The sequence below is a fragment of the Triturus cristatus genome, chromosome 11, assembly GCF_964204655.1.
Source record: "Triturus cristatus chromosome 11, aTriCri1.1, whole genome shotgun sequence".
Classification (NCBI taxonomy): domain Eukaryota; kingdom Metazoa; phylum Chordata; class Amphibia; order Caudata; family Salamandridae; genus Triturus; species Triturus cristatus.
In genome coordinates this window covers 340,423,174-340,450,651 of record NC_140594.1, presented here as the reverse complement: position 1 = coordinate 340,450,651, position 27,478 = coordinate 340,423,174, and the positions used below count along the sequence as shown (strand labels likewise).

At 44.7% G+C, this 27,478-nt stretch overlaps 1 protein-coding gene across 1 annotated transcript; it reads right to left on the bottom strand.

Moving 5' to 3' along the window:
• Nucleotides 1-3,312: 3,312 nt before the first annotated feature.
• LOC146784143 (general transcription factor II-I repeat domain-containing protein 2-like) lies at nt 3,313-26,743 on the bottom strand. Its single transcript, XM_085632908.1, has 5 exons — nt 26,559-26,743; nt 18,489-20,320; nt 14,186-14,376; nt 4,345-4,500; nt 3,313-4,098 (listed from the first exon to the last, which is right to left on the bottom strand). The coding sequence occupies exons 1-5, from the start codon at nt 26,741-26,743 to the stop codon at nt 3,313-3,315; spliced, it is 3,150 nt and encodes a 1,049-aa protein (XP_085489034.1).
• Between the last annotated feature and the right edge of the window lie 735 nt (nt 26,744-27,478).

The window sequence follows — 27,478 nt, the reverse complement described above, 5'->3', positions numbered from 1 at the left end:
CTGGCCCCCAAGGTAGCCCTCCGATCCACGGTGGCACGGCAATCTGCACCATGGTTTACGGAGGCTCTTCGTGTGGCTCGCAGCCAATGTAAGGTGGCCGAGAGGGCCTGGCGACGTTTGTATGATGGGGAGGCTAAACTCGCCTACAAGGCGGTGGTGAAGGCCTACCATCGGGACATTCTGGGAGCTAAGAGGGACTATTGGGATAGGAGGATCGAGGCATCCGCAAACTCCTGTAAGGAGATCTTCACCATTGTGAAGGAGTTCACGACCCCTAGTTCCCAATCGCCCCCTCTAGTTTCTTCAGATACGTGGGCAGGTGATCTGGCCGGCTTCTTCACTAATAAGATCAAGGCGATTCAGGCCTCCTTTGTGGAAGGACCGGAGGATGGAAGCGGCGTCACCGGGGCTGGGTGCGGATTTCCGCACACACCGACGGCGGTGCTGTCTGATTTTCCTGCTGTTTCCAGCGATGTGTCCAGGCAGCTGTTGGCCAATTTGAAATCTGGCTCGCCACTTGACCCCTGCCCCGCCAAATTTTTGGCTGGGATGGCGGAGGTGGTGAATCCGCTGGTTAATCCCATCCTCAACGCCTCGCTGAGGGAGGGGAGGGTCCCCAGCTCTTGGAAGAGAGCGATGGTGATCCCCCTCCTAAAGAAACCGGGTCTCGACGTCGAGGTTCTGGCCAATTATAGGCCAATTTCACTTCTTCCGGCCCTCACGAAGATCACGGAAAAACACGTCCATGGTGTCCTGTCGCGCTTTCTGGAAGCTAACAATCTGCTCCATCCATCTCAATCCGGTTTCCGTCCTAATTTTAGTACGGAAACGGCATTGCTAGAGGTCACTGAGATCATCAGGGAGACTCTTGATGTCGGCGGGAGGGCGATGCTGGTCATGTTAGATCTATCGGCGGCCTTCGACACCGTCCCCCACAGGGCGCTCTTAGCGAGGCTTTATGACATCGGCCTTAGGGGGACGGCGCTCAGGTGGTTTACATCCTTCCTTGAAGGCCGCCGCCAGACGGTCTGGGTTTCCCAGAGCTCTGCCGAGATGCCGCCATTGGGAGTTGGGGTTCCACAGGGATCTGTGTTGAGCCCCACGTTGTTTAACATCTTTATGTCCCCTTTGGCAGCCTTGGTGGAAGCATATGGGGCCCAGATCATCTCTTACGCCGACGACACGCAACTCCTCTTCACATGCGGGAAAGACCAGGAGTTTGATGGAGGGAGAATTCGGGACTGTCTTACATTGGTCTTTGACTGGTTCGGAACAGTCTAAGGGCCAACTCGAGCAAGTCCGAGGTTCTGTTTTTTGGTTGCGGTGTCGATCCGGAGTGGCAGCATTGGTGGCCGTCCGACATGAGCCCTCCTGCACAGTCTTCCTTGGTGGCTAAAAACCTGGGTGTCAAGCTGGACAACCAGCTATCGCTGCGAACACACATTCTGGGTCTGGCTGGCACCTGTTATGGAATTTTGAAAATGCTCCGTAAATTCCTGCCCCTGCTGTCTGAGGAGCACAGGCGCATTACTGTGCAGGCTCTCGTCGGTTCGAGGCTTGATTATGCTAATGCCCTCTTCCTTGGCCTCCCTGATTACCTAGTTCAGCGCCTACAGGTGGTACAGAACTCTGCCGCCCGGGCTATCTTTGGCCTGCGTAGACGAGCCCGAGCTTCCGGGCTGCTTCAGGCGCTACATTGGCTGCCTGTCCGGAAGCGGATCCAGTTTAAATCCCTGACTCTGATGCACAAAGCCCTGTTTGGATCAGGGGCTGGATACCTGCGGCGGAGACTAGCCTTCTATCGACCAGTCCGCTCCTTGCGCTCGGAATCCCTTTACAAAGGGGTGGTCCCTCGGGTGAGGAAGGCCCGCACGGGAGGGCGCTCTTTCAGCTGCAAAGCCCCACAGCTGTGGAACTCGCTTCCTCTTTCGCTGCGCAGCACTGTCAATTTGTTCCAGTTCAGGAAGAGCCTGAAGACCTGGCTTTTTAATCTTTAGGCTGTTCTTATTGCTTCAGTTTCAGTTCTTTTTCTCATTCTTTTGCTGTGTTGTGTTATTTTTATTCTGAGATGCAGGTGGAAAGCGCCGGGACACTCTTTTCGAGTAGCCGTGCGCTATAAAAGAACGCTGTAACATAACATAACATAACATAATAGCCTCCTTTCGAACGTCCATCTTGTTAGAATCTTTCCTACCTCTACCATTTGTACTGTTAATACCAGCGGATTATGATCCGACAAGAATTTCGGAAGTTTAATAATTCCTACCCTATTAATTTCTGAGGAGGATATAAAAAAATAATCCAATTTTGAGTATTTTTGAAAAGGGTTTGAGAAATATGTGAAACCTGATTTTAGAGGTTTCTTGGTACCCCACACGTCTACCAACCCATGTGAGCAAGTGAGGGCTTTCATAGCCCTAAAGACTCTCGGTTTCCGTCCACAATAAGCTATATTACTGACCCAATCAGCTGAAATATTCAGATCCCCGCAAAATATTATTGGGGTTAACCAATTTACCAGCTCCATTTCTAAAAAATTGAAGATCTCAGGATCATCACAATTTGAACCATAAACAACACAGAGTGTGAAGCCTTTTCCCATCTCCACCAGGAGCCATCTCCCGCTACCATCAGTTTTGATCCGCCTACCACCGCCCATAGAAGTCCTGGCTAGGACAGCGACCCCTCTAATTGTTGATGATTGAGTTGTACATGCTAACAACTCAAAGCCATTTAAATGCATAAGACTCCTTCGAGCCCAGGGAAGATGGGTTTCTTGCAAGCATAAAACATCAAAATTATTATGCTTCACATACTGTGCCAATTTATTACGCTTCCTCCAATCATTCAGCCCACCTATATTAACTGAACAAATTTTAATGCCTGCCATCCCTGAAAAGTACATACATATCAAAAACCATCTGCATAATTAGCAAATTAACTAATACTTTAATCATCATGATCTGCCTACAAAAATATCCAACTTCTTCTACAAACACCATACTGCATCTTATTTTTCTATTTTTTATTAACCCACCACCATTTCCCTCCCCACCCACCCTCCCCCTGTGCCATCCCCCTACCTGAGAAGCGCTCAGACCTAGTCTGTGCTTAGGATGGGATGCAGAGATTTCAGTGACGGCTATCCAGTGAGGCCAAAAGATAATCCTATATAATATCAAGGCCCGACCAATATTCTGACCATTATAGTATCTATGACCTGTTCCCCATCACCTAATTCTAGCCGATACCAACACTAGAAAACAAACTGGGATAAATACCCCCCACCAACTACTCAACAGATAATTCTATTTAGCCAAGGGAGTCCAGGTACTCTTTTGCCTTAATTTCTGAGGCAAAAAATAATGTCTTCCCTGCATTGATTATTTTCAACTGAGCGGGATTTATCAAAAAGGCTTGAATCTTCTTGTCCTGAAATAGTTTTATCATCCCTCTCAATCTCCACCTACGCTCTACTGTCGTGTGGCAAAAATCAGGGCGGACAAAGAAAGAGACCCCTTCACCACTTCTTTTAGAGTCTGGTCTGGCTTTTTCTGCGATAGATTGTCTCAAAATATAATTGCCAAAGAAGATCAGCACAGCCCTGGGTTTATCTCCTTCCTTGGGTTTTTTGCGGATATTAAAGGGGGTACGATGGACCCGTTGTATCTCGGTAGACCAGTTCCAATTAGAGAGCTCTGGAAATGCTTGCTCGAAAAGTTTGATCATGTACATTTTGATATCAGAGCCCTCGATTCCTTCAGGGATTCCCAACACCCTCAAATTATTCCGGCGCAGCCTATTCTCCATCTCCTCCATTTTCCACTGCATATCCACCACCTGTGCAGAATGAGAGTCCATCTGACTAATCGCCACTGCTACCTCTGTCTCCGTAGACACGATTCTCTCCTCCAGATTAGATACTCGATCCCCTATATTTGTACAGGTTTTAGATAATTTCCTGACCATACCCTGAATCTTCCTCATAGCAGCCTGGGCCTTGCGATTATCCTGGCGTGTCTTCTCTCGATGTAAAATTATCTCTTTATGGATAGCTTCCAACATTGATATATGAGCAGTATCCATATTAGGAGAACCCTGCAAAACCAAAGCAGAGGAATGATCCCAGCTGAGTTCACATTGAGGATCAACCAGGATCTGAGCCAGAGCCTGAGCCGGTTTCCTCCCGGTTAGACCCGCCGGAGGTCTAGATGTAATTAACGGAGGATCTAATTCTGAATCATTTTCGGAGTCCAAAAAGGAGCTGCACTCCTCGTCCTCCGACCATTCTGCCCCCTCAGAAACTGAAAAAAAACATTCACTGTCCTTATCCTTCTCCTTTACCTTTTCCTTTTCATTGGGATGGACCCCAGAGCCAGCGCCCAAGCTCAGGCCAAGACCCAAGTTCGCATCTGGACCAACCCCCGTTTTAGAATAGTCCGACTGCCCCAATTCCTGTGGACATAGCTCATTATCAAGCTTATCGGATTTATCTGAGCCCTGCAGAAAAGGAGTTCCTTTATCTATCACCACCTTAGCCGGCTCGCTCCCACTAGTCGAAATAAGCACATCATCATGGTTTTTTGCTTCGGTCGAGCCTAGTACAGTAGGTAATGTCTGCACGCTGAGGGAGGATCCCCCCTTAACGTTATCAGTCTCGATGATATCCGCCACCTCTGAGGATACACTCCCCCTCCTTGATTTCCCTGTTTCTTTCACTTTTAGACCCTCCAGCTCCTTACCCGTTTTTGGGAAAATATCGGCTATTGAGGCTGTTGAGGAAGTAGCCTGTCTGGTTCTCCCAAGATTTTGCTGACTTTTTTTTTTTTGAGCCAGGCGGGCCAGGCGGACAAGTTTTTCCACTCCCCTCTTCATTTCCTGATGCCATACTGTCGATGCCTTCTAGCAAATATTTTGGGATGCCGAGGGCGCTAGCAGCGACTTGCCTGATTCTCTGTGGCTCCACGAGATGGATCATCCGGGCGTTCGCGGCTCTCGCTGCTGATTGCTGTACCGAACCAGGCGGAGTGCAGCAGAGCTTTGGCTGGAGGGTGTTTGCTGTGGTGTACCGGCTTCGGAGAATCTGCTTCCCAGGAGAAAGGGAAGAGGTAGAGGAGTAATGGGTCCTAAAACGGGTCCTAAAACGGCGCCCACAGGGAAAACGGCCACCCAAAGGAAAAAAACTTTCTCGTTACTTTCTAATGGATCTAATGTCAGTATTCTGACTGACCAGGGTTGCTGTGGAATGAAACCAGGTGCCCCTTAAATTGTAACAGTATTTAAGGTCATAACTTTCTAAATGAATGTGTTATATCCACCCACAAACATGACTGGGGAACTTGCCTTATGGTCAAATGTTCCAATTTCTAATGTTAACTTTAATAGGTTAAGCCGACTCAAAGCCTAATTGTTTTCAAAGGGACGTGGCAGTAACATCTGCCGAAGAAACGTTTTAACTCCAAGTTGCAAGTGCCTCCACGAAAGTACAATTGTTGTTGCACACTATTTTTCCAGATGAATTTTGGTGAACTGGTGCACCACATTTTTAATGCTTTAAACACCACTGGTGTTATACACTTTTTAAAAATGTTGGTCTGGATTTGTTTTGACATTTTATTCTGTACTTCGAGTGATTCTGCCCTTCATTCATTCACTCTTTTCACGCTTTTTTGTAGGCATTCCGTTGGTATTATTCCTGTTAATTGCTATTTGGGCTCCATTTTTGTTGCTCTGCAATGGATGTTACACAACAAGCCCAAATGGTAATTGAACTATCACACGTCTGTCTGTGCCATGATAGCATGGTGCAGAATTCTGGATTGTCTCTGCTATTGGAAGTACATGGCACTTGGTCTTTGACTTTTCGGTTTTGTGATTTCAGAGTGTAGTACCCTTGTTTAGCTGCCTCTGGTGCTCTTTCAAATGTGCAATAGAAATATTTGGCAATTGGCACAAACTATGATCATGGATCTGCTCATGTATCTGATGAGGGCGCATCTCCAGTGCTGTCCTATTTTGCTTCCATTGCTGCAAAAATGTTATTATGAGGTGCATGCTCCAGATTGGATGGATGCTTCTTCTCCAGGATCTACACTTCTGGCACCCCCGTCCTCTGCTTTCTGGATGTGGTGCACCTTTCCGGGCTACCAATCTATAGCATGGATGCCTCATAAGACACTTTTTAATTCGGCCTTTCTCTTTAAAATTGGTTTAATTGATTTGAGGGAATTTTTAAATGTCTTTCATTGTACTTATATTATTAAGGTTTTACATTACATAATCATATGCCTTTAAAATGCTTTTAGAGGGGCTATCTTTTAGTGAGTAAGTCTCCTTCACAACCAAGGGGAGGGTGTGGCATGGCTTTCATTTGTTTTTCATTTTAGATTTCACTCCTTAAGTTGACATCTTTTTTCATGGTGCACTTTACCACACTTTTCTGAATATGAGTGAATGTGCTGTATGTGTATATGTGATAGGCACTGATGTCCTGTAGTCTGTACAGTAAGTTCCAGGGTTGTACATGAAGAACACAATGCCACTGTTTGTCTTTCTTTCTGTGCTTATAAGGAGAAACTCAGTTTTAGCTAGAAGAAACCAAATGAGCTGTTCTGTGCCTCTGCCACAGATGATAAGAACAGTGTTTTATTAAATAAACAGCTTCTGTGCTAAGGCTCTTTGAGAGGAGCCTTTCCATGCTTGGAATTATCACAGTACCACTGAATACTGTGACTGGGATGCAGCTCGGCTGACTCTGACTTCCATCCTGCTAAGGAGAATAACATGTGCACTACGACCAGCTTCCTGACACCTAAGACCAAGGTGTGAGGGGTTAGACTATCCCAATTCATGTGACAGAATAATTCTATTGCTATGCTTCCTCAACGCAGAGGGGAGACCACATATCTGGCATTTAAGATGGAAAAGAATTCCAAGAGCAGCTTGATAGAGTATTATACTTATCGCAATCGTCTTACAACCTAGAGATAGTAGTACAGAATCCTGCAGTCCAAGATAGGATTGTGCATGCACCTGATCCATTTTCTTTACTCCATGAGGGCCAGGAATGGTCACATTTGCTTAATCTGAACACCAAGTAATATGCTGGTCTTTCAGTATCCAGGCTGCTTACACGTTTGTAGCCCTGAGGAAGACCTGTTGTGATGGTTGAATAAAAACACATACCATTAGGCTTAATACGTTTATGACATTTACACTAAAGGTTCCGTATCCTTGGCCAACAAGCCTGAAATACCCACAAATCATAAAATATGTAGTGTCTGTTGAGCTGAAGTGAAAAAAAACAGACATCTTGTCAAATCTTCTGCCCATGCTGAATTACTGCAGAATCATGTGTGTTGTATCAATCACTTAAAGATTTGTTCAAGTTATTTGACGGAAGCAGTATTATTGAAGACATTGCTTTTCACACCTGAACTCACTGTAGCTTACAATATTGTAGGCCCAGGTTATGAAGGGCACAGTGCAACCCCATCAGCATTAATGGTATCTTGTTGGTATGACCTTAATGTGCAACATAAATGCTTTACTAATAGACTTCTACAAAGAAAATTATTTACTAATAAATGGAGCATAAAAAGGTATTTGTTCTGAAAACTAAATGACAGATTCCATCTGAGTTGTCATTGGATGTTTTTCCTATGTGTTACCCAGCCACACTCTGAGTAAGGCAAGTAAATTGTGGTTATTCTGAGGAGCGAATGCACTTTACTTCTGATTTGCTAACATGTAAAGTTGATTTAAAGATTGGATTGCTAAGAGTGTGGTATTCTGCTATACAAAAGCAACACAATTAATTTCTGTCAGAAATGGGGTTTCTGGTTGGCTAGGGTATGCACTTTAGCCAGGCAGAACCCACCACTCTAGTCAGGGCAAGGCAGTTACACACCAAAGGTAACCTGTGCTCACCTTATGGTAACTTGGCACAGAGCAGTCAGGCTTATCATCAGAGGCAATGGGTAAAGCGCTCATGCACCACATTCAACACAGAAACACAATGAATACACCACAAAAGAGACTCTGCAGGATTATATAAAAAAGTAGTATATTATATATAAACTCAGACCAAAATGACCTGAATCATAAATCCTGTGCATCCAGTGCCATTACTCAGATAGTAAGTACTCTTTAATCCTGGACCATGCAAAGCAAAAACAACATACATCAGAGGATACTTAGGGCATGAAGTGCAACAGAAAAATACATCAGTAACAGTAAGTACACATAGGACCAGGAACCCCTGCGCTCCTACTAGCCTGATTACGGTAATGCCTATGGTTTAGCTGAAACAAGTGCACTAGAAAACAGAGTAGGGCACTGGAGCTCCAGCGCACCTACTAAACAGGATACAGTAATCCTTTTATCACTGTCTCTTAAAATTTGAAAGAGATCCTCGTAATGCTTACTGAACAACTTCCCCCAAGGTAGGTTGTGTCAGGTGAGGGGGAGTCACAAACTGCAGGATTTAGTGGGGAGACCTCGCTGGGTCCCCCCTGCATGCAGAGTTGTTAAGTGCAGCTGCCCACTATTGCGCGGTGCAGATGTCCACAACACAGAGAAGCTGAACCCCAAACTCTGGCAAGTCCAAAGTCCTCCAGGGCAACTCACACTGCCTCTTTGCCAAAAACAGAGCCACCCGTGAAAGAATATGGTAAAACTTTACTCCTCTGCCAGACCAGAACAGACAATGCCCCTCTGAGGGTAGACCACCAGGGAACAGTACCTTGTGCTGCAGTGAGAGCCAGTCACTCTGGGGTCCTCCCACTGGAAGGCGAGTAGGACATACAGTAGTCTGGTTCTTCCAGGGAAATAAGATGCGGCAACTTCCCTTATTGATGCCGCCCCACCCTGGAGGTTGGTCACCAGCGTCAACAGAGGCTCCACCTGCCAGAGGCATTTGCAGGAATACTAGCAGGCCTTGGAGACAGGGCCCCCTTTTGCCAAGCTCAGCTTCGCAGGTCTGGATGCACACAACACTTCCCTCTGGGTGGAGCTGGTCTATCAAACCTCAAATGACTTGCCAGCCCTGGGTTACTAGGCAGCACATCTTGAAGGCAGAGCAGAGAGGGGCTGCCCTGCTACTTTCTTTTGAAGATGCTGTGTACTACAAACAAACAATTTCGAGCTGTGGAGAGCGTGGCTCGTGTCGAGATGCAATCAGAGACAAGCACAGCAGGTGGTGGACTGTAGAAAGTGCTGTTTGTGTCACGATGTAGTTAGAAAAAAAGAGTAGATGCTGGGTTGCAAGTAGGGATCGATATGAGCACAATTAAATATTTTATGGCCTGGAGATTCCGTGACCAGGGGGCAAGCAAACATGCCCTTGGAGAACACTGGGGCACAAGGTGAAGAGCAGGCAGGCAGGCAGGCCAGCACATTACAATCACTTTAACAGAGTGGCAGTCCTTTCAGCAGCCTAGAAGCACAGCAGGCCAGCACAGCAAAACAAGTAGTTTAAATAGTGGTTCCTCCTGGCAGCACAGCAGTCCTCTGGCAATGTGCAGAATGTAGAGCCAGCAGTGTCTGGTTACACGTCCCAAGCAGTGTCCCAAAACATGGGGTCAGAGCTTATACTCAAAAATGACTTTGATGAAGGGGTGACTCAAAGGAACCCTTACAAGTGTGCAACAATCCCTTTCAGCACAGCCCTGGCTCTAGATGATCAGTAGAAGGTAAATCAGACCTATGGGTGAGGGCAGGACAAAACCTATACAAATATAAAGCGAGAAGAACCTCTGCCTCCCAAAAAGACTATCAATATGCAGAGGAATGCAGATGTATCCCCTGTCACAGCCAGTCCTTCCTGTGTAGTGGCTGGCTGGAAAGCATGCACCATGCTTAGCTTTAACCTAGCTCAAATGCATATTGGAGACAGGCTGCAAATAACAAAGAGTCGCAAGCGCAGAGAAATGCCCATTTCCTAAAAGTGACATTTCTAAAATAGTAATGTAAAATCCAACTACATCAGTAAGCAGGTTTTATCATCACTTGTTCTACACATACCAAATATGGCAATACCAATCCTTTCTGATCTGGACTTACTACTTAAAAGTATATACAAGAATTCCTAATACTAGTCTGTGAGAGGAGTAGGCCCCATAGCATTGAAAAACAAAATAGTTTGTCACTACCAGGGCATGCCACACAAAAAGGCACAAGTCCTGCCTTTTACTTACACAGCCCCCTGCCCATAGGGCTACCTAGGACCTACCTGGGGGTGACCTATGTGTAATAAATGGAAAGTTTAAGGTTTGGAAAGTAGTTTTATATGCCAAGTCAAAGTGACAGTAATTTGAGTGCAGAAGCCCTGCAGTGGCAGGCCTGAGACAGGTTTGAAAAAATTGCGTCTGTGGGTGGCACAAGCAGTGCTTTAAGCATACTAGCTGCATTTAATTTACAGCCCCTGGGTATATTGTACACCACTTTATAAGTAAATCAAATATGCCAAACAGGTGTAACCCAATCATACCTTGTTTTAGGGAAGAGAACACATGAACTTTAGCACAGGTTAGCAGTGGTGAAGTGCCCAGAGTCCTAAAGCCAACAAAAAGAAGGTCAGAAAAAAAGCTGAATAAGGCAAAAGGTTTGGGACTAACCCTGCAGAAAGGGCCAGGTCCAACAGCTACTTATATAACAGAAATAATTCTAACAATTTTAAGGTTCTAAAAACAACAATATGCTATACACTGCACTCAGTAGAATTCTGGATAATGTTCGACATTGAGGTCATCAGCAGTTGCACAATGCACTCTATTTTTTAAACTGCTGATCTTCCTGCTGAGTAAAATGATAATACATTAGAAGTGTATGTGATATATTATGAGCTGTCAAGCTGTATGCACCTTCATACTTACTGTTACATGAGACAATCAAACTGATTGAGTACAAAGAAAGTAGAAATAGACAGGATATATGAATCACCATTAAAAGGGGAGTTGTGGGATCACAGAATCTGTATCATAGTTAGAAGCACCCAAGTGATTTTATTGTCTAAAATATCATATTTTAAAAGATTAGAATGTTGCTAGCAATGAGAGAACTAAAACGTGTGCAATATTCTGTCAAGTATAAGGTTTCATGGGTAATGTTATTTTAATGCCTACACAGAGTGTTCATTGTTTTTATTTACTGGCTATAGTAATCCTTTTCTTTTCTTCTTAAATACATGTATTGTATCTTTAGCATGGTTTGAACATAATAAAAGAGACGGGAAAAACAAAACAGACAAGAATAGCCACAACAATGCAATAAAACAGTGAATATATTAAAGCACTTTCTTCTGAGGGCATGCAGTAGAGACTCATCTTGCACTAACGTTTGACAAACAGTCCTTCAAAAGGTCAACTTTTTAAGCTCTATTATCTGTGACTGACAAAGGAAAAACAATACCTCCCTTCCTTAGAATGTGCACAAGAGGAGAAAGAACAAGCACTGATGAAGGCATGATAGCTGGCTTTTATGTACTAAAGATTGCAAACCTTTATTTGCAATCTTTTTGCCATTTGCATGCTGTAAGAAATTGGCTTATTAGTTGTAAAAGCCTTTACAATTAATAAATCTGCAATAGAATTTTTACAGTAAAGCAAGCATCCCATTGCAGCACTTGACCCGCTCAGGGCAGTTAAGTACAGCAGTCCAAGGGCTACTAAGAGAAGGTAGTGTGGGTGAGTAAACCAAGTCCAGTGGTGTGGAAAAAACTACACAGTATACATCATTGGCCCCAGCCAGTGATTTTTCTTTTAAAGGAAAATCACTTTTATTACATACACACTACTAAATACTACACTTTAAATTACAAATATATATAATCAGATAGGTGGAAATACCTTTTCTGACTCTTTCATATCACACTAAACCACTACTGAATCCTGTACTCCATGACCACAATGCCCCCACCTATACCAGATGCAATACCAAAGTATAAGGGGGGGACGGGGTCATCATAAATAAGGCTGGTCTACCGGCTTTGTTAAGCTGTCATGAAATCAATAAAAGCAGCCACATGTTCTGATTCAAAATTATAAGACATTTTACTCGATGTGAATGCTATCAATAGTCAAAAGCCTTGATTCTAGTGTAACGCTTTACTTTATCAATATCAATATTATTTAATAAAACTTTATAATACAAAACATGTGTCAGAGTCTTTGTTTTACACTTATTAGCTGGCCACTGCTGTTGTGTTATGAACCACAAGCGTTCCCACAGTATAAAACCCAAGAGCAAAATCTCCAAGCTTCAGAATGGTTTTGCTAGGGGTCAGGAATGTAATCCCCTGTGAGATGCAGGGTTACATTTAAAAAAATATTTTTAAAAGGTCAGTTCTGGAGGACTAGTGTGCTAACTGCAGCCTGAAAAACATGACTTAAAACTATTGGTTGCACGTGTGCCCCTTCTTGTGGCACTAGGCCTGTTGCAGTGATTAACCAATGAACAGTAAAAGCTGCTACACTCCCTTCACTTTTGGGGACTTACAGTACAGCATGTTTCTTTAGCTGGGTGCCCTGGGAGCAATCTTTTCTCTCAGCTCCTTTCCTTAAGGAGCTGCACAGTTTTCCATTGCCATGATGTGGGAAGGGTTATGACAAGCCTGAGTGCCCTAAGGTCCTAGACATGGGCAGAAGGACAGGAAGCACACTCGGCCTGGTGCTTCCTATCAGTCCCGGTGGATGGGGTCCTAGGGACCCCCTGATTAATGCACCAGTTCCCAGGGGCATGGGGGATCCAAAGGGCATAAAATAAGTACAAGGATAGGATCTCACATATGCTCTCTCTCATTTAAATTTAACAATGAAGATTGCAGCTACCCATGGGGGCTTGGCCCCAGGAACGGCCCGTGCAGGTAAGAGTGGTAAGGCGGGTGGGGGGTGATTTGAGAGACAACGATGATGGGAAATTAAATAAATAATTAATTCCCCCGTCATATTCTGTCGAATCCCCCCCACCCTGCCCCACCACCCTATCACTCTTACCTGCACAGGCCGATCCTGCTTGACCCTCTCGAGAGCAAAGCTTTGAAGTAGATGCGTGCTTTGTTTTCTTCCTGTTTTGTTGTTCTTCCGACTTCTTAGGCCTGTTTTTCCAGCCCCATTTGGCCAGGTTTAACAAATTTGGATTAAGTGTGCTATTAATGCCCAGCCCTAGACATCAGAAGCCTTTTCCACAGGCCTTCTAGCCTCTAAAGGAGTGGAAATCTGATCTGTCCTCTACTTGGTGTCGGTTGCTCTTCTCCTGCTTGTTGGGAAATCTTGTGCCGCCCTTTCCCAGCCAGTCAGCAACACACCATCTCTTCTACACTCAGCAGGTCCCAGGGCCTCCTGTCTTCTTAAAAGACACTTGTGTGCCAGTTGAGTTAAGGGCCAGTCCACAGAAGCCCTAGGGAAACCCTTCAGGGTCCCCCTGCAGGAACATTCCACCAACTTTTCCTAAGGAGCGTGAGGGGGCCAGCACCACTGGTTCTGAATAGACAAAGCACCAAATCACACACTCTGGTGCTCATGTAGGATCCTTGATAAGAAAGTCGAGTGTAGAAGCAGGTAATTTCAAATTCTTCTGTTTATTCACAACACACTTCTATACTTGGTGCCGTAGTTCTGAACATTCATGCAATGTACAGAATTGTGTTGCAAATAAACAGAAGAATCTGAAATTACCTGCTTATACATTCAACTTCCTTATAAAGGATCCCACACGAACAGCAAAATGTGTGCTTCACAGCTTTGTTACTATATTGGTACCCAGCTGGACCCTGTAGGCCTAAGTGGACTGAAACTGTAGTTCAGGGTAGATATCACCTATAATGTTTTATAGCGTGTAAGCAGCAGAGACCTTCAGTAGAACTAAAGACCTACACTATGAATATCCACTCATAACCTGCCCTAGGTCAATGCCAATCACTGAAAAGTCCCTTCTATGACAGGATACCTGTTGGCAGATACCAGGGTTGGACAAAACTGTAGTTTCACACTGTGTGCCTTCTTGTAAGCTCATTCATGGTGGAACTGTCGGGATTGCCGGTTCCAATCCCGGCGAACTACAAACATGGCCGCCGCCCACCCAGACGCATGCGCGGAGGGAGGTCAGGTGTGTTAAAGCCTAGCCTCCCTCGATTGATGACACTTCGCGCTCTTGTTCCGACACCCCACGAGACTCCAAATCAACTTACCTGAGTACCCTGGACGCGGCTCCTCTGCGGTGGTTTCGGCGCTCGGGTAGCGTTTCTCACAGGTCTTCCTTCGCGGTGATGTCGCTCCTGCAGCTCTTCCTCAGTGGTGCTCCTACGGCGGCCTCTCTCAGAGGCGCTGGTTCCGGGTGGCATTCTCGGCAGCGTCTTCCTTATGGAGATTTCCTGGGAACCTGCAATATAAATAAAAAGAAAAGCATTCTAAACTTTAACGGTAACAGCGCTCTCGTGCTGCTTTTTTATGTATTTAGTTTGGTTATTACTTACCTAATCCTGCTCCTGGCACTGTGGGGATCCGCCCCTTTTATCTTTCATGAACTTGTGATAAAGAAAGAAGACATACCTGAAGACAAGGTTATTTTTTTGTTTGTTACGCAGTGGTTTCAGATTTCTATTTACCAAGCAAGACTTGACATAAGGTGGGCTTTAACTTTTACACAGAAGATTACATGTCATTTGTTTCACAAGGTTTACATTCCTTAGTATTGTTTTTTGTTTATTCTAGAATCTGGTAGAAGTCTTACACGTTATTAAGAGGAAGGGAAATACAGATTTATATCTCATTAGTGCAAGGTAGGAAACAATATCACAAGGAGACTAAAAGTGAGATATGGGCTGAACATTCCTGCATATTAACTCATTCTCTGTACTTATTCCCTTCCCATAGCCTCGTGCCTCATCCTGACGGGTCCTGTGCCACTGGGAGTATCGACGAGGGATCTCTACCCCTATTCCTTGTTTTGTTACCCTTCTTCCCCAGGTTACCATTGTCACTTTGACTTGGTTGGGTGCAATAGGTGGCCTAGAGAAGTTGTGGATTGTGCTTCATGTCCCTGACGTTCCTGCGAACAGACAGTGAATCCTGACATGAACCATCTCTCCTGAATGTTTTCCCATTTTGGAAAAATCACAAACTTGTGTTCTTATGTGCCTTTTGTCATTTTCGACTCGGTGACAGAGACACCTCTTCAGAAAATCTCAGCTAACCGTATTGGAATCTAAAGCTCTTTGATTCTGCCATGTGGTTGTGCCTGGGGTACTAGTCCTTTGTATGTTTTAGTAATCTTACAAGCACTGGTACGTTTTTCCTTCAATATCAGTGCTCAGGAACATAAGTACTAAAAGTAAAATACAAATTATAAAATGCAAAAACTAAGAATGTGTTTGCCCCTGTGAGTCTATGCTTGCAAGTGGAAGAATTTATAACCTATTGTAGGAGACTTGTTAAGTCTTTTTGGAGATTGTAAATAGCTGCTGAAAGATGGTGATGCGGATACAATACAAACGTGAGACACAACAAGACGCAGAAGTGTTCACGCAGTCTTGCCTAAAACAGGATGATCATCATAGGGTACTATATACCATCAAAATGGTGCAGTCCCATTCACGTAAATGTAGAGGAGACGTAATAACCAAATGAAACGGTCCATCTTGCATGACACAAGTGGGCACCTACTACCAATGATGCCTGAACAAAATAGAAATCATTTTTATTTGAAGAACAAGTTTTTGTTTGTGGCAACAATAGCACTAATAAAATGTGCCTCTCAGTGAGCTTACCAAAATTAGTCATGCCGAATTCAGTTAAGGATATTACATATTACTACATCTGAGTCCAGATGATGGCTCCAGTTAGGTGAATATATCATCACCACTGCCATTTCAGGTTGGTCTTAGCTGCCTATCTCTTACTCCTGCAGGGCTTCAGTAAAGACATAGATGCCAATATGAAACTTTTCAGCAGCAAGTCAGGGATCATGCCCTGTGGCATCTTTGTTGCTTCACTGATTAATGAAAGCATTTGCACTTATATTCATATTATGACAAATGTGTATTATTTGGAGCATACATTACATTTTCTTAGATTCTGATGGATGATTAGAGAAACTGTATTGCAGTAGACCAGCAGACTCACCCCCCAAAAAGTATTTTGACATCAAATTGTACCACAATTCCCTAATTGCACTCTCATGATATAGGGGCATATCTATCTATCTATCTATCTATCTATCTATCTATCTATCTATCTATCTATCTATCTATCTATCTATCTATCTATCTATCTATCTATCTATCTATCTATCTATCTATCTATCTATCTATCTATCTATCTATCTATCTATCTATCTATCTATCTATCTATCTATCTATCTATCTATCTATCTATCTATCTATCTATCTATCTATCCCTCTGTCTATCTAGCACTCTCTGCCCCAAATTACAGACCCTATATGAATGATAGATTATAGATGGATTATAAACAATTATACCATCTCTGTTGTTCTTTGTTTGTAATAAAGGAGTACCGAGTTATGCTACTTCCAAAAAGATAGTACATTAAGTCTTTCAAAGGAATCCAAATATTGAACACAAGATGTTTTAGCCAAAGTATTGAGTTGAGATGGGTCTATGTGATTCTGGAGAAAAACCAACATAAGGAAGCGTGATACGGAGGAACTTCCCACACAAACATTCTGCCACACATGAATGATATACATATGATGTTGAATGTATTCTTTTGAATGATCTTCATGTTGAAACAATTTTCCGTAGCCTTTTTTCCCAGAAAATCTTTTTTGCATTATATGGACAGAAACCTACCCTACTCAATTATTTCTCCTCCCTGTATAGCTCTCTTTACTTTTAGTGGGGATTAGTCTCCACATCCATCCCCCTTCTTTATACTTCTCTCTCTATATTCCTACTCGCTACTGTCAACTATGTTATTTATTACCATAGTACTGTACCCCTGCCTATACGATAGTTCCTCTATTTTTACCCATGCCATTCTATCTCTACCTTTATTTTTATACCTTTAAGCCTTCCTATATCATACTGCCTTGGATCTTGCCTATTTCCAGGTAACACTACCCTGACTTACATCATAATACCTCCAACCTTAACTATATGCTGGTAACTGTCCCATGCTGCCACCCTTTTACTTCTGCGAAAGCTTTTACTCTAGAACCTCATCTGCGGCTGCATCACACTCACCAGTTTTTATTCCTAGTATCTCTCCCCCATTCTATACCATAAAACTTATACTCCTACCCTGGTATCTCTAACTTTGCCTCTGCCCTATTAATGTTACCTCCACATGTGCCACAGAGCATTTCCCTTCCTATAGCCTAATACTTCTACCCCTGACTACACCATGTTATCTCTTTACTTATTCTTTCCCCTTCACTCTTCTATTTAATTGTTTTCATGTGCTGGTTTGCTTGATATGTTTTGTGACTTTCCTAGAAATAGTTTCATAAAAAGTATGCCAGGGGAGCTATATACAGCAATTATCAAATGTATGCAGGTTATTAATACAGTGCACATAGACTATTTTACTACACTTTAACTTTCGAGCTCTATTTAAGGCACATCCACAAGGTGTTTAAGAAGTCTTTAGACAGCGCGCATCCATGATTTTGACTAGAAATTTGACCATCATTACAATTTACTCTGCATCTTTTCTTCAGCAATACCACGATGTTAACAATAAGACGCAGTGTATTCTATGGGAGAATCTTCAAAGACATGGTAATAATGCAGCGTCAAATCTACTCAGTCCCTGCAGCAGATGGCTGTCTTCTCTGGGGCTGTGGGTGGAGCCTGAAGCTGAGGTATCACTTCTTTCAGAAGGCACATGAGTGCATCCCTAAAGCTAGGCTTCTAAACCTTTGAGACAATTCAACCAAAAACAATGGCAGAGTAAGCATCTGTTAAGAGCCAGCTAATGAGCACTTTTACCTGTTAAACATGCATTCCATGATATGAAAGTGAGATTGTGAACTACCTATGCATTCAGAGCACAAAGGAGTGGTTACAGCCTCTTTGGAATGAACATTATTGTTTTATTTTGCACAATTCATCTTTTCATATTCGAAACAAGTGGATCTGAGACAATAAGCATTAGAGCAGGGGTGTCAAACTCAAATTCATCAGGGGCCGCATCAGCAGTTTGGTCACCCTCAAAGGGCCGGTTGTATCTGTAGGACTATGTGTCCACTATATATTATCATAAATTATTGTCACTGCATTCAATTATTACTGTTTTTTGTAATAATGTGTAAGACAGTAATAACTAGCTCTGAAAGCAGAAACATAGTCAGAATAATGGCAAGTAGATATTCAAATGTACAATTATTGTACAATTTATTGAAAAATGATTTTTGGTAACAGACAGCAATTTTTTTTTTTTAAACATACAAATATTGCCAAACACTGTTTATTACACATATGGCAAACACAAGGCATTAACTTTTTTTTAACTTTTCTGACTAGATGGCTGACATCGTTTTCCTGAGGTCAGCCCATCGATGTCTGGCGTTAGGTCTTGTGCTGTAGCAATCCGCAAAACAGCATGGAGGTTATCATCAGTGATGCGTGATCTGAGCTTGGTCTTGTTCAGATTCATGACTGAAAACATCTGTTCACATAGATAGGTGCTCCCAAACATGGACAGAACACGTGCAGCTTGAAGTTGGAGCTGTGGCATCAAAGCAGGGGGGAGGAGACGGTAAAAGTCGTCGACTGTCGCATCCTGGAACTTCGCTTTCAGGCTGCTGTTGCACTGAAGTTCTATTAATTCCATTTGAAGGTGATGTGGTGCACTGTCAACATCTAAGTTGAAGGGATTGGCAAAGCTGGTAAAGGTTAAGTTTTGTCCTTTAAAGTCAGAAAAGCGTCGATTGAATTCATCAATCAGCCGATTCACTTTGGTACCCAATCGAGCACATGAAAAAGTACCTGGGAATGAGGTTGAGATGCTCTGGCAGATAGGAAAGTGGGCAAGACTGTCTTTTTCAAGCTGTGACTTCCATAGGCGCAGTTTCTCCTGGAAAGCTGTTATTGCCTCATACATTGAGGTTATGACTTGTTTGCGGCCCTGCAGCCTCAGATTCAGTTGGGCGAGATGCTCTGTTATGTCACACAACATGGCAAAATCGCACAGCCAGTTTGGATCTGACAGTTCTGACAAGGGCTTCCCTTTACTTTGCATAAAAAGAGTAATTTCTTCCAAAAGCTCAAAAAATCTCTTGAGAACGGTGCTCCTACTCAGCCACCTTACTTCTGTATGGTAGGGCACATCTGTATGTTCCATGCCCACCTCCTTCAAAAAATGTTGGAACTGACGATGATTCAGAACCCGTGCACTCAGAAAATTCACTGTTTTCGTGACTGTGGACATTATGTTATCCAGTTGCAGAACCTTGCCACACAGAGCTCCTTGGTGGATAATGCAGTGATAAGTTATCAGCGGCGTGTGGCAATTACTTTTTTTCATTTTCTCTTTTAACAGTCCAACCAAGCCATTTCTCTCTCCACACATTGCTGGAGCGCCATCAGTAGTAAGTCCCACCAACTTTTCCCACGGTAATTTCATTTTATTTACGGATTCCTCCACTGCATTGAAGATGTCCCTCCCAGTTGTTGTCCCATACATGGCGACCACATCCAAGAGCTCCTCACTGACAGACAAGTCTTCTTTCACACCTCTTACAAAAATAGCTAGATGAGCTGTATCAGTATTGTCAGTGCTTTCATCAACAGCTAATGAAAATGCCAGATAACTGCATGCCTCTTCAGCCAACTTTGTTTTAAGATTACAGGCTAGGTCCCTGACTCCGTCTGTGATGGTGTTTCTTGACAAGCTGACATTGCTAACAGCCTGTCTCTGCTCAGGGCACACCTGTTCACATACCTTCAGCATACACTGCTTTACAAATGCACCTTCTGAAAAGCACTTTGAAGCTCGCGCAATTTCTATAGCCACAAGATAGCTGGCTTTCACTGCTGCATCATTTTTTGCTGTCATTTTTGCAAAAATATTCCGTTGAGAATGCAGGCTACCTTTTAATTCTTGGACCTTTTGTTGCTTTTCCTGGTGGCTAAGGTTAGCAAATTTGGCTCCATGTTTGGTCTCAAAGTGCCGGCGTAAATTGTATTCCTTCATCACTGCCACTGCCTCATAGCAAATAAGACATACCGGCTTGTCTCCATTAATCACAAACATGTATTCACTTTCCCATCTCTCCTGAAATTGCCTTCCCTCTGCATCAACTTTTCTTTTCTTGGACATTTTTGGGTTGTTAATTTGATTGTAGTTTATGGTCCCTATACCACTGTAAAGTGACACGGAAGTGGTCAGTATATCCAAAGTTTTTTAAGCAGAATAATAAGCAGACCCTCCCTAATAAGCAGACCCCCCCCTCCCCCCCACATACATCATATGTACTTACAGTATGGAGAGAAGGGTTCAGGCAGCCGTTGGATCTGTCACATCACAGGATGGCATGCGCTCAATATAAAAACAAGTGGAGGTTTCCTCAATGCATGTAATGTGGAGGTTTCCTGTAGAACGGCCGGCGGCGCTAGAAGACAGATTAAAAAAGCCAGGTCTTCAAACAATTGCGAAAGGCAAGTAATGTTCGTGCAAGTTCTCAAGCTCTCTGGAAGGAAGTTCCATAATTTTAGCCCTAAGTAGGAAAAGGAACGCCTTTTCATGCAGGCCAGGCAAAATCTGGACACATTAAACAAAGCCTCGATTCGGAGATCTCAGAGCTCAGGTTGGCTGATGAAGTACCAGCAAGCCCTGGATGTATCGGGGTCCCAGTCCAGCTTTAGCCTTGAACATTTAGCACAGGGTTTTAAATTTAATGTGCTTAGAGATTGTGAGCCAGTACAACTCATGTAGAAGATGAGAGGCTGAGGCCGATTTTGGAAGGCGATGCAGGTGCCTAGCAACCACATTCTGTACTTCCTGCAACCGATCTTGCCAGCAACTTAACACATTGCCAGCATAGTCTAATCTGGATAAAATAAGGGCCTGGATCACCCTCTTTTGGGCTGAGACTGTTATCATCCAGGTTATCTTTCTTAGTCACTTAAGCACAGAAAAATAAGTGGCAGTCACCATGATCACCTGAGGCTTCATGGAAAGTGTCTCATCCTACACTACAGAATCCCAGGTTTTTTACCTTTGGCGAAGGAGTCGTCAGAGAAGCCAAAAGATGCTGGCCAATGTTGTGAGTCCCAGAGAGAGAAGTGGCTTCACAGAATCATGACTTCCGTCTTATCCCCATTGAACTTGAGCAAGTTTTTATTCATCCACGCGGAAATGCATTTTCAAGCCCAGGTTAAGGTCAGAAGGTGCATGATTCTGTGAAGATGACAAAGTAAAGATGATCTGTGCATCATCTGCTTAGGAAACAAGGGTCAAGCCGCAGCTTTCCACTACATCAGCCAAAGGGCGGACGTAGATGTTAAACAAAGGACTCAAAACTGAGCCCTGTGGGACATCAGAGGTCAAGTCTTGCGGTTCAGATCTGGCAATAGATGCAAAATGTTGTGCACGGAGTGTGAGGCCTGTTTCTCTACACAACAGTGCAACAAAATAATAAAGCAGAATTAACTGGCAACAGGCCATTTGACACGTAGGAAGTGAGTAATTACTGCCGTATTTCCTTTTTAAACCATGTAAAACACATTTCTTGTGATGACTTCCAAGAAGTTCTGGGTTCTCACCTGTGTTTCATGTACCAATTTGTCACGATTATGAGAGTGAAGCCAGGGGAGCCTACACTGGATGGCCAGCCCCGTTGGCACCTCTGATCCAGCCAGGTACTTTCTGCAACATGCGCAGCGCGGTGGGCCGAGCTGAAGCCGCAGTGGAAAGTGGGCGTGTCCAGAGAGCCCCTGTGCCAGAAGCACACTGCTGAGAGGCCCAGACAGCATCGCTCATGAGGCCATTATTGCCAGCAGTCCGAGAGACCCGGCCCAGAGGGTCCTAGATATGCTACACCAGACGTTCCCTGGCTTGTAGGCTGGCGCGCAATGTGCTGAAGAGGTGGCCGCGCATGCGCTAAAGAGGCGGCCGCACATGCGCTGAAGAGGCGGCTTTCGAGAATAAGGTGAAGGCTTCAGAATAAAAGCGAGAATAAACGGTGAAGGCTGGCGGCCGGCGGCAGCTACACGGGCCACATGACGAGGTCTGGCGGGCCGGATTCGGCCCGCGGGCCTTGGGTTTGACACCGCTGCATTAGAGAGTTGAAGGTGAATCATGAATGTATTGATCTATTTAAAAAAAAATGCACAGATTGACAGCGTCTTTAAAAGTAAATTTTATGGGGCACACTGGAGGGCACTATAAAATACTGGTAGTGCTGTCTGCAAAGGGATATTATTAGTATATATATATATATATATATATATATATATATATATATATATATATATATATATATATATATATATATATATATATATATATATATATATATATATCGCCAGTAGGTAGTTATAGTTAGGACCTAGTTTCCATAGTAAACTCGTTTTTTGGTTTTCCCAATAACTTTGGCGCCGGTAGACGAGTCTTCGCGAAATTTTCAAAACTTATGGCCCTTTACAGTCAGCTACTATCTTAAAAGTTTCGGGCTGATTCGCCAAGCGGGGACAGAGCAAAAAGGGGGGTCCCAAAATGTGTTTTCTCCATGTTATTTCTCATAGGAATCTTTAGACACGGCTACAGCCCGAACTGTGAATGGAATTACACCAAATGTGGCAAAAAGGTAGCTCTTGGTTCAGAAAGAAATCGTTTTGTTAAATGTTGTAAATCCGTTCAGTAGTTCCTGAGAAATTCAAGAAAAAGTTTTTAAAAAGTGGGGTCCCAAAATGTGTTTTCTCCATGTTATTTCCCATAGGAAACGTGACATGGCTACAGCTTGAACTGCTGAACGGGATTACACCAAATTTGGCAAAAACTTAGTGCTTGGTTCAGAAAGCACTCTTTTTCCTAAATGGTGTAAATCCGTTCAGTAGTTGCTGAGAAAATCAAAAAATAAAAGTTTCGATATCTATGGCCTAGGTTGAACCGCGGACCCTGCCGACCACGAGCTGCATTCTAATTGGCTGTCAACACTTCAAACCAGGAAGTGTTGGCAGCCATATTGTGCCTTAGTACAAGACAACAGTAAAACAAACGCGCAAAACAAGAAAAGGGCCCCCAGGGCCAAAAAAAGCATTTTTTTTTTTAAATCGGCGAGGGTCTGCGGATTCGGCCACAAAAATTGTTATTATTTAGCCCCTGGGTGGGCCAAAACCCAGGTGCGTGTTAAAAAAGAATTGCCGGAGCCCAGGGGGACCCCCGCAGCCCCGGGGACTGTCACCCCCGGGAATTTTCAAAAATATTTGTGGAGGGCACCTAGCCCCTCCGCAGCCCCAGGGAACGCGACCCCCGGGGCTTCGGTTTAAATCTGTGGGGGCCCTTGGAGGCCCCCCCAAGCCCCAGGGACCGCCACCCCCGGGGCTTTTATTTATTAATTACTGGGGGCATATGGCCCCCCGCTGCCCCGGGGACTACCACCCCCGCGGCTTTTTTAATAAAAAATAAATACACCTGTGCCCCCCACATACCCCAGGGACCACCACCTCCCCGGGGCACTAATATTCAAATTCGGGGGTCTGTTACGGACCTTCGAGCCCCGGAGACCACCACCCCCCGGGGCTTTTGCATTAAGTGGGAGGAGGGCCACGCGGCCCCCCTCCTGGAGCCAGTGATGGCACTGGGGACCGCCACCCCCCAGGGCCGGCTCCTGCAGTGTCCCGGGGTGCCCACCCCAGGACACTGCTGTTTGCCCTGTCATTGCAAACTGCTTTGCTTCATTGAAGCGAGAGCAGGGAAACCTGCTCTCACTTCAATGAAGCAAAGCAGATTGCTTTTCCACAAGGGGAGCTGCATGTTAGCAGCTTCCCATGTAGAAAAGCAATGCTGGCTCCCGCAGGAGGCGGGGAACTGGCAGTGACTGTGAGGGCATTGGGGCTCCCCCCACGGTCCCCAAAGGAGGGGGCCAGCCCCGGGGCTAGAAGTTGCCTGGGAGGGGGGCTACGCACCCCCCTCCCCTGTGTGTTTTAAAAAAAAAGAAAAGGAGAGGCCAGGCCCCGGGGGATGGGGTCCCCTGTGCCATATTTGCCCTGAGGAGGAGGGCCACGCAGCCCCCCTCCCATTTTTATTTTTTTTAAAGTGGGCCAGGCCCTGGGGGATGGGGTCCCCAGGGCACAAAAAAAGGCAAGAGAAGAGGGGCCACACAGCCCCCCTTCTTAAAAAAATAATGGTTTCAGTTTTGCAAAATACATACAAACAAACAAACAGCAGTGAGAGACATCAGCATATCATAGAGATCAAGAGAAGAAAGAAGCTCAATTGACATATTCATCTTGTGGACTAGGACTACACCTGCAACACTTACAAACATTGTGTACCTCATTCCGATGCATGATAAACTGATCGGAAAGATCTTGTTTTTAATTCCCTGCGTGGGACTTGTTGTCAACTTGGCGCTAGTGACTCCCACCCAGAACCATTCTTCACCTATAAGACAAAAACAGAACAACAAAAACAATAGTATCACGGTATCACAAAGTCAAAGTTGGCCAGTGGCACGGACGGGGCATCGCGAGGAGGGACTGAGATGGATCCCCCACGTCTCTTCTTCCAAGCATCAGATTCATCTCAGGTGCTAGATATGAAAAAGGTGCAGAGCCCTCAACCATGGGCCACAAGCGAACAGGGGCAGACCTTCAGACAAATACTCAACTAGTGTGGCCCAAGTATAGTCGAACCCTGTTCTCTTGTCATCTACGATGTCCGCCTTTCTTTCCATTGCCAGGGCTCTCCATAGCCTAGCATGCCATTGTGTCAGGGAGGGGGTCTCCATTTTCTTCCTCACTGCAGCTATTGCCATTTTGGTGGCCCCTAAGCACAACCACATAACAGAGCAGTCCCCTTGTTTGGCATTTCAGAATTGTGTCTCGGATCCCCAAGAGAATGTGCTCTATTGTTGTGGGAATTATGTAGCCCAGTATCGACTTGACTTGGGATAACATTTCTTTCCAGAAGGGCTGGATTGAGGGACAGTCCCACCATATGTGCTTAAAATCTCCTAAGAGGCCACAAACTCTCCAACATCTATCTGAGGTGTTAGGGAAAATATTGCTCAGCTTCTGGGGGTGTAAGTACCACTCATACATAATTTTATATTGGACCTCTCATAGAAACATGGAGTGATTGTATTTGGAGATATCTTTATACAAGGAGCCTGATTGTTTTTCCCCCACAGGAGTAGTGAGTAGCGAATCCCAGAATCGTTGGTGTCTAAGGGTGGAGCGGGGACCCAGCGACTGTATGAGAGAGTAAAGGAAAGAGATGGTCCCCCTCAAGGAAGCCCCCGACTGTGTGAATTTTTCAATTGGGAGTAAGTCTCTGGTTGCGGCTAGCCGGATCTGGGGTTGTTGTACCCAGTGGGTAAGTTGTATCTAGTGATATTTTTCAGCGGGCTGAAGCTTAAAAGTGTTGATGCATTCCTCAAAGGTCAGATACTTCGAACGGACCCTCTTGATGAGCCAGTGGAAAGTCAAGATTAAAGTGTATGGGGTGTAGGTTGAAGGGAAAGTGGTCAGGGGAAGTGATCTGTTAAGATTATCCCATACCTGCAGAGTGGTGGCCGTGGGGGTTCTAATGTATGCATTTAATGGCCAGTTTTGTTGTGACTTCCAAAGGAGATCCCAGATCGCCCTACCCAGTATCTGTCAGTCAATATGGAGCCAAGGTTTTTTTCCGATTCTCAGAGAGACGAGTCTGTGATCACCTGGAGTTGTGCCACCCTATAGTAGCCCAAGAAATCTGGAAGTGCCAGTCCCCCTTCCATTCTCGCCCTAGTGAGTGACCGGTAGGATAACCGACCCCTTTGCCCTCGCCAAATGAATTTAGTGATCACCTTTTTCAAGTCCCCAAATAGGGTCCTCTCCACAGGTATTGGAAGGCCCTGAAAGAGGTAAAGTAACCTAGGTAGCACATTCATTTTAACGGCATTGATGCATCCTATTTAGGAGGTATAAGAGGTTCTCCACCTGGTCAGGTCTGCCTTCAGCTGCCATAGCTGGGGAGGATAGTTAGCCCCATAGAGCTAGGATATCCTAGAGGTAAGTTTGATGCCCAAGTACATACTGTCTTTATGCGTATTTTGAAAAGGGGACAGGTCCTCCACAGCTCTCATGGTTTCTCTGGGCATTGTCAGATTAAGGAGATAGGATGTTGATAAATTAACTTTAAACCTCGATGCCTTTTCAAAGGAGATGAGCTTGTTCTGGATGGCCGGGAGAGGACATTGGTCTCGTGATTGGAGCAAAACTTTGTCTGTGAAAAGGGAGATTTTGTGTTCATCTGTCCCAAAAGGCACCCCCCTATGTCTGGATTGTCCCTGATTCATTCCGTGAAGGGTCCAATACTAAGTGTAAGGGGGAAAGTGGGCCCTCCTGCCTGATTCCTTGCAAAAGACCAAAGGGTTCCAAAGCCACCCCATTTACCAGAACCCGCGATCACGTTTTTCCTTCTGTGGGTCTGTTCCTGAGCCTCCTGTTCCCTTCGATTGCTTCTGGATGGAGAGTTCGATGTCCAGGATGTATGCTGCTTCCTCGAGTTCCGTGCAGTGGACGTTTTTGTTGTCCAACGAGAAGGCCAGGCCAAAGGGGTACGTCCAATGGTACTTCATGTTGCGCTCCCTCAGGACGTCTGTGATGGTCCGAAACTGCTGGCGACGAGCAAGTGTTGCTTGGGCCACATCTTGAAAAACCAAAAGAAAGCATTTTGAAATGTTATTTTGTGGATGGCACGTGCCTTCTGGAGAATCATTTCTTTGATTTTGAAGGAGCTGATCTTTGCCTGAACATCCCTGGGTTTTCTGGAGTCCCCTGGCAATCTTGGCCCCACCCTGTGGACTCTCTTGAGCCGCACCTCTGGACCATCTTCTCTCAACACTGTTGCAAACATCCCCACCATGAATGCTTTCAGATCAGAGCCCTCGCAATCTTCTTCCAGGCCTCTCACACAGATGTTGTCGCACCTAGAGCGATTTTCAAGGTCTTCACATTTAAGTATTGTGGCCTTAAGCTGGTTGTGTAGGTCAGCAGTACCATCTGCGAGAGGCTGAACATGATCTGATAGTTCCCAGCACTTCGTCTCTAGGTCTAAGGTGCGAGCCCCAATCGAGTCCACGTCTGCCTGTAGGGCCACCAATTTTTCTCCTATTTTAGCTTTAAAAGCAGCGAGTAAGGCCCCCTTATCCACTTTAATGTCCTCTTGGAGCTCTTTCTTAAACTCTCTCAGTGACGCAGTCAGGTCTTCTCTCGTGAGCGCCATGTCACCGCCGTCAGGGGCCTTTCCGTCCTTGTCCGCGAACTGAGGTGGCTGGGGTAAAGTAGTTGGAAACCTTAGAGTTCTTCACTTT

Bases quoted from the DNA above. Each gene is read 5' to 3' on its own strand.
- LOC146784143 (XM_085632908.1), bottom strand. From the start codon at position 26,743: ATGAAGTACCATTGGACGTACCCCTTTGGCCTGGCCTTCTCGTTGGAC. The intron at 4,501-14,185 runs GTAAGTTGATTT...CCTTTTCTGCAG, and splicing joins GCCGCGTCCAGGGTACTCAG to GGCTCAGATAAATCCGATAA. The intron at 4,099-4,344 runs GTAAAGGAGAAG...TTGGTTTTGCAG, and splicing joins ATCCCAATGAAAAGGAAAAG to GGTTCTCCTAATATGGATAC.